This window comes from Salvelinus sp. IW2-2015, unplaced genomic scaffold (genome assembly GCF_002910315.2).
Source record: "Salvelinus sp. IW2-2015 unplaced genomic scaffold, ASM291031v2 Un_scaffold1376, whole genome shotgun sequence".
In the NCBI taxonomy this organism is placed as follows: domain Eukaryota; kingdom Metazoa; phylum Chordata; class Actinopteri; order Salmoniformes; family Salmonidae; genus Salvelinus; species Salvelinus sp. IW2-2015.
Window position 1 is genome coordinate 171,332 of NW_019942866.1, and position 7,497 is coordinate 178,828.

At 39.1% G+C, this 7,497-nt stretch overlaps 1 protein-coding gene across 1 annotated transcript in view; it reads right to left on the minus strand.

Moving 5' to 3' along the window:
* cib2 (calcium and integrin binding family member 2) overlaps positions 1-7,497 on the minus strand; it is an 18,421-nt gene that overhangs the window by 5,002 nt on the left and 5,922 nt on the right. The window contains exons 2-3 of the mRNA XM_024138014.2: positions 5,105-5,252; positions 2,422-2,617 (exon numbers count right to left, since the gene is read on the minus strand). Of these exons, the coding sequence (XP_023993782.1) occupies positions 2,422-2,617; positions 5,105-5,252 (344 nt within the window). The remainder of the gene's footprint in view (positions 1-2,421; positions 2,618-5,104; positions 5,253-7,497) is intronic.

Consider the following 7,497-nt stretch of genomic DNA (forward strand, 5'->3'; position numbering starts at 1 on the left):
TCTGACGCTACCTATATCATGACCTCAATAACACACTGACCTACTATCATGACCTCAATAACACACTGACCTATATCTTCATGACCTCAATAACCACTGACCTACTATCATGACCTCAATAACACACTGACCTACTATCATGACTCAATAACACACTGACCTACTTCATGACCTCAATAACACACTGACCTACTATCATGACCTCAATAACACACTGACCTACTATCATGACCTCACATAACACACTGACCTACTATCATGACCTCAATAACACACTGACCTACTATCATGAACTCAATAACACACTGACCTACTATCATGACTCAATAACACACTGACCTACTATCATGACCTCAATACACACTGACTACTATCATCGACCTCAATAACACACTGACCTACTATCATGACCTCAATAAACACTGACCTACTATCATGACCTCAATAACACACTGACCTACTATCATGACCTCAATAACACACTGACCTACTATCATGACCTCAATAACACACTGACCTACTATCATGACTCAATAACACACTGCCCTACTATCATGACCTCAATAACACACTGACCTACTATCATGACCTCAATGACACACTAACCTACTATCATGACCTCAATAACCACTGACCTACTATCATGACTCAATAAACTGACCTACTACCATGACCTCATAACACACTGACCTACTATCATGACCTCAACAACACACCTACTATCAACCTCAATAACACACTGCCTCTATCATGACCTCAATAACACACTGACCTACTATCATGACCTCATATAACACTCTGACCTACTATCATGACTCTAATAACACACTGACTACTATCATGACATAACACTGACCTACTATCATGACCTCAATAACACACTGACTACTATCATGACCTCAATAACACACTGACCTACTATTCATGACTCTATAACTACACTCGACCTACTATCATGACCTCTAATAACACACTGACCTACTATCATGACCTCTAATAACACATCTGACCTTACTTTCATGATCTATATACAACACTGACCTACTAATCATGCACTCAATAACACACTGACCTACTATCATGACCTCAATAACACACTGACCTACTATCATGACCTCAATAAACACTGACCTACTATCATGACCTCAATAACACACTGACCTACTATCATGACCTCAATAACACTCTGACCTACTATCATGACCTCAATAACACCTGACCTACTATCATGACCTCAATAACACACTGACCTACTATCATGACCTCAAACACACTGACCTACTATCATGACCTCAATAACACACTGACCTACTATCATGACCTCAATAACACACTGACCTACTATCATGACCTCAATACACACTGACCTACTATCATGACCTCAATAACACACTGACCTACTCATGACTACTCAATAACACACTGACCTACTATCATGACCTCAATAACACACTGACCTTCTATCATGACCTCAATAACACACTGACCTTACTATCATGAACTCAAATAACACTAACTGACCTACTATCATGACCTCAATAACACATCGACCTACTATCATGACCTCAATAACACACTCTGACCTACTATCATGACCTCAATAACACACTGACCTCAATAACACACTGACCTCAGTAACACACATTAGATTATTCTGGATACAGACAGACAGTACTGTAGGCCTTTTGGAAAACTTCAAGCGGGCTGTCATGTGCCTTTTACTGAGGAGTGGCTTCCATCTGGCCACTCTACCATAAAGGCCTGATTGGTGGAGGGCTACAGAGATGCTTGTCCTTCTGGAAGGTTCTCCCATCTCCACAGATTAACTCTGGACCACCGAGGCATTTCTCCCCTGATTGCTCAGTTTGGCTGGGCGGCCACCTCTAGGAAGAGTATTGATGGTTCCAAACTTCTTCCATTTGAGAATGATGGAGGCCACTGTGTTCTTGGGGACCTTCAATGCTGCAGAAATATTTTGGTACCCTTCCCCAGATCTGTGCCTCGACACAATCCTGTCTTGGAGCTCTACGGACAATTCCTTCGACCTCATGGCTTGGTTTTTGCTCTGACATGCACTGTCACCTGTGAGACCTTATATAGACAGGTGTGTACCTGTCTATACCATGTCAAATCAACAGCATTTTCCAAAGATGGACTCCAATCAATGTTTTTTTTTAAACATCTCAAGGATGAGTAATGGAAACAGGATGTTTTGTCATTATGGGGTACTGTGATGTCATTATGGGGTATTGTGATGTCATTATGGGGTACTGTGTGTAGATTGATGAGGATTTTTTATTTATTTAATCCATTTTAGAATATGGCTGTAATGTAACAAAATGTGGAAAAAGTCAAGTGGTCTGAATACTTTCCGAATGCACTTCATGTACTGTATTACACTGACTAAAATAATACTGTTACCTTAAAAAGTCAGGAGCCCTGGTGATCATGTTTTCAAAGTCAGCGAAGGACAGTTTGCTATCTCCGTCTAGGTCAGCCTCTACGATGGCCTTCTCACAGACCAGGGTGACCTCTTCAGGGCTCAACTCCTCCCTCGTCAGCTTGTTCAACGTCTTTTCCAGATCCTCCTTACACAGGAAGTTATCCACATTGAAATCTACACACACACACACACACACACACACACACACACACACACACACACACACACACACACACACACACACACACACACACACCACACACCACACACACACACACACACACACACACACACACACACACACACACACACACAGAGGATGTTATCCACGTTCAAATCTAACACAGAAAGTTACATAGGTGATGAATCCCAAACCAGCTCCTCACCCCTACCAACTCGCTCAGAAGGCCCTCCGTTGTAACGTGTTACTGATGAAACTCAGAGGGGATCAAATAAGCCCATCAATTTCGGGACAGACTGGTCACTTGAATGACGCAATTCATGTTCCACATTTAAATAATAGAACGAGCATGAAATTCAAGTAAGAAAAATCCCCCTGTAGTTTTACAAGATGTGAACCTAAGTAACAGTTAAACATTTCATTTGGAGTTATTTCATATGTTACACGTGTCAAGACTCAAAGTCAGACGCAAACAGATACAGGTGGCTCATAATTAGGCACCTCAATTATTTTGTGTGAAATTGCACTAACTAAAAAAAGAATGCAGTGCATTATGGGATACCACTATCTGGTGTACGTGACAATAAAACAAATTCTATTATTTTTGTGCTGGCAACTGACTCGGTTGAAGTGACTATCAAAGGGTCTAATTAGCCCCTACACCCTCCATCATGTGTACTCCCTCAGCTTTGGGACACTTAATGTCATCATATAGGGTTAACTTTATAATATAGGTTTTTTCTACAAAATGTAGAAATGTGCCATTTTCACATACTGTATGTATACACTGGCATTGTGCTGGGATATTGAAAATGAAGTTGACAAGTGGTAGAATTACCCTTTTAACAGAGATTAATGTAGGATTAAATGTGATTATCATATACAGTGCCTTCAGCAAGAATTCACACCCTTTGACTTTCTCCACATTTTGTTGTGTTACAAAGAGAAATTAAAATTGATTTAATTGTAGTGTTTGGTCGACGATCTACACAATACTCCGTCATGTGAACATGGAAGAAAAATTTTAACTTTTTTTTTTTTTTAAATATGAAAAATACAACACTAGTATATCTTGATTAGATTAGTATTCACCCCTCTAAGACAATACATATTGTCGAAAACATTTGGCAGCAATTACAGCTGTGAGTCTTTTGGGATAAGTCTCTAAGAGCTTTGCACACCTGGATTGTACAATATGTATTAATTTGTATTTATTTATTTAACCTTTATTTAACTAGGCAAGTTGCCCATTATTCTTTATGATTCTTTATAATCAAATTGGTTGTTAATCATTGCTAGAATGCCATTTTCAAGTCTTGCCATAGATTTTCATGCCAAGTTAAGTCAAAACTGTAACTAAGCCACTTAGGAACATTCAATATCATCTTGGTAAGCAACTCCAGTGTATATTTGGCCTTGTGTTTTAGGTTATTGTCCTGCTAAGAGGTGAATTTGTCTCCCAGTGTCTCTTGTAAAGAAGATTGAACTAAGTGTTCCTCTAGGTTTTGCCTGTGCTCAGCTCTTTCTTTATATCATAAATTCCCTAGTCCTTGCCAATAAAAACCATACCCATAACATGATGCAGCCACCACTGTGCTTAAAAAAATATGAAGAGTGGGACTCAATGATGTGTTTCCCCAAGCATAATGCCTTGTATTTAGGACAAAAAGTTAATTTCTTTGCCACATTTTTTGCAGTATTACTTAAGTACCTTGTTCCAAGCAGAAGGCATGTTTTGAAATATTTGTATTATGTACAGGCTTCCTATTTTTCACTCTGTTATTTATGTTAGTATTGTGGAGTAACTACAATGTTGTTGATCCATCCTCAGTGTTCTCCTGTCACAGCCATTAAACTCTGTTACTGTTTTAAAGTCACTATTGGCCTCATGATGAAATCCCTGAGCAGTTTCCTTCCTCTCTGGCAACTGAGTTAGGAAGGACACCTGTATCTTTGTAGTGACTGGGTGTATTGATGCACCATCTAAAGTGTATCTAATAACTTCACCATGCTCAAAGGGATATTCAGCATCGGTACCCTTCTTTGCAAGGCATTGGTTGAATCTGTGCTTGAAATTCACTACTCAATTGAGTTACCTTACATGTAATTGTATGTGTGGGGTACAGAGATGGGGTAGTCATTCAAAAATCATGTTAAACACTATTATTGAACACAGAATGAGTCCATATAACGTATTATGTGATTTGTTAAGCACATTTTTACTCTTAAATGTATGTAGGCTTGCCATAACAAAAGGGTTGAATATTTGTCGATTCAAGACATTTCAGCTTTTCATTTTTTATTAATTTAGAAAATGTTCTACAAACAAAATTCCATTTTGAAATGATGTATTGTGTGTAGATCAGAGACACAACATCTCAATGTAATACATTTTTAATTCAGGCTGTAACACAACAACATTTGGAAAAAGTTCAGGTGTGTGAATACTTTCTGAAGGCCCTGTATATTAGCATACTCACCGTATATTTTGAATGCGTATATGGCCTTGAGCTCCCTGGGGGCCGTCTCACTGAGGACAGAGAACATATCCACAAAGTCGTTGAAGCTCAGATTCCCTGCTCCGTCCTCAGAGAAGGACTCCACGATCCTGTTCCTGAACGGGTTCTCCTATAGGACACACAGTGAGAGGGGGAGACAAGGCAAGGCTGTCATTACTCATACATCACTGTCTATCAAGGCTATCATCAGTATGTCACTGATACAATAAGGGTTCTATTCTACAACAAACAGAGAGAGAGACAAGGGGACAAGGCTAACATCACTGATAGAAGACAATGAGTCAGTGGTCAGACAATGACTTATTTACTATGTGTGAATGGAATTTAATGTGGAAAGCAAATAAGTGTCATTATCTGAACCTATTATGATTAAACAAAGCCTGTGTGTCTATGTATGCTGATTATTCAACAATATGCGTGTCAGCAACCACAGCTAATGAAGTCACTGAAGCCCTTAAAAGTTATTCTGGATCGGTGTCCCTTCCACGGGACGGTTGAGCTAACGTAGGCTAATGCGATTAGCATGAGGTTGTAAGTAACAAGAACATTTCCCAGGACATAGACATATCTGATGTTGGCAGAAAGCTTAAATTATTGTTAATCTAACTGCACTATCCAATTTACAGTAGCTATTACAGTGAAATCATGCCATGCCATTGTTTGAGGAGAAAGCACCATTTTGAACATGAAAAGTTATTAAAAAACGAATTAGGCACATTTGGGCAGTCTTGATACAACATTTTGAACAGAAATGCAAAGGTTCATTGGATCAGTCTGAAACTTTGCACATACAGGGGTGTCATCTAGTGGCCAAAATCTAAATTGCACCTGGGCTGGAATAATACATTATGGCCTTTCTCTTGCATTTCAAAGATGATGGTACAAAAAAAATACAAAAGAACAGTTGTTTTTTTCTTTGTATTGTCTTTTACCAGATCTATTGTGTTATATTCTCCTACATTCCTTTCACATTTCCATAAACTTCGAAGTATTTCCAAATGGTACCAAGAATATGCATATCCTTGCTTCAGGTCCTGAGATACAGGCAGTTAGATCTGGGTATGTCATTTTAGGCGAAAATTGAACAAAGGGGCTAATCCTTAACAAGGAGTTTCAGTCAGTTTTGGAAGATGTGGCCAGCAATAAACTGGTCCTGAACATCTCTAAAACTAAGAACATTGTATTTGGTACAAATTGTTCCCTAAATTCTAGAGCTCAGCTGAATCTGGTAATGAATAGTGTGGCTCTTGAACAAGTTGAGGAGACTAAATTACTTGGCTTTACCTTAGATTGTAAACTGTCCTGGTCAAAACATAGACTGTACGTAGACACACAAGCTTTACTCAGAACAAGTGGCAGATCATTAGTAAAGATTGAAAAAAGTAAAAGGGGCCTAGACATCTGCCCTGGGGAATGCCTGTTTCTACCTGGATTATGTTGGAGAGGCTTCCATTAAAGAACACCCTCTGTGTTCTGTTAGACAGGTAACTCTTTATCCACAAAATAGCAGGGGGTGTAAAGCCATAACATATACGTTTTTCCAGCTGCAGACTATGATCGATAATGTCAAAAGATGCACTGACGTCTAACAGACAGCCCCCACAATCATTGTATCATAAATTTCTCTCAGCCAAGTATCAGTCATTTGTGTAAGTACCGTACATGTTGAATGCCCTTCCCTATAAAAAAAGTGCCATAAATCTGTTAATTGTTTACTGTGAGAGAGCATTGCATCTGGTCAAACACACCTGTTCCCCAAAATGTACTAAGCGTTGGTAACAGGCTGATTGGTCTGCTATTTGAGCCAGTAAAGGGGGCTTTACTATTCTTAGGTAGCAGAATTACTTTAGCTTCCCTCCAAGCCTGAGGGCACACACTTTCTTGATCACAGTGTGATTACCAGTGTGATTACCAGTGTGTATTGATTACCAGTGTGATTACCAGTGTGTATTGATTACCAGTGTGATTACCAGTGTGTGTTGATTACCAGTGTGTGTTGATTACCAGTGTGATTACCAGTGTGTGTTGATTACCAGTGTGATTACCAGTGTGTGTTGATTACCAGTGTGATTACCAGTGTGTGTTGATTACCAGTGTGTGTTGATTACTAGTGTGATTACCAGTGTGTGTTGATTACCAGTGTGATTACCAGTGTTTGTTGATTACTAGTGTGATTAGTAGTGTTTGTTGATTACTAGTGTGTATTGATTACCAGTGTGTGTTGATGACCAGTGTGTGTTCATTACCAGTGTGTGTTGATTACTAGTGTGATTACCAGTGTGTGTTGATTACCAGTTTGTTGATTACCAGTGTGATACCAGTGTGATTACCAGTGTGTGTTGATTACCAGTGTG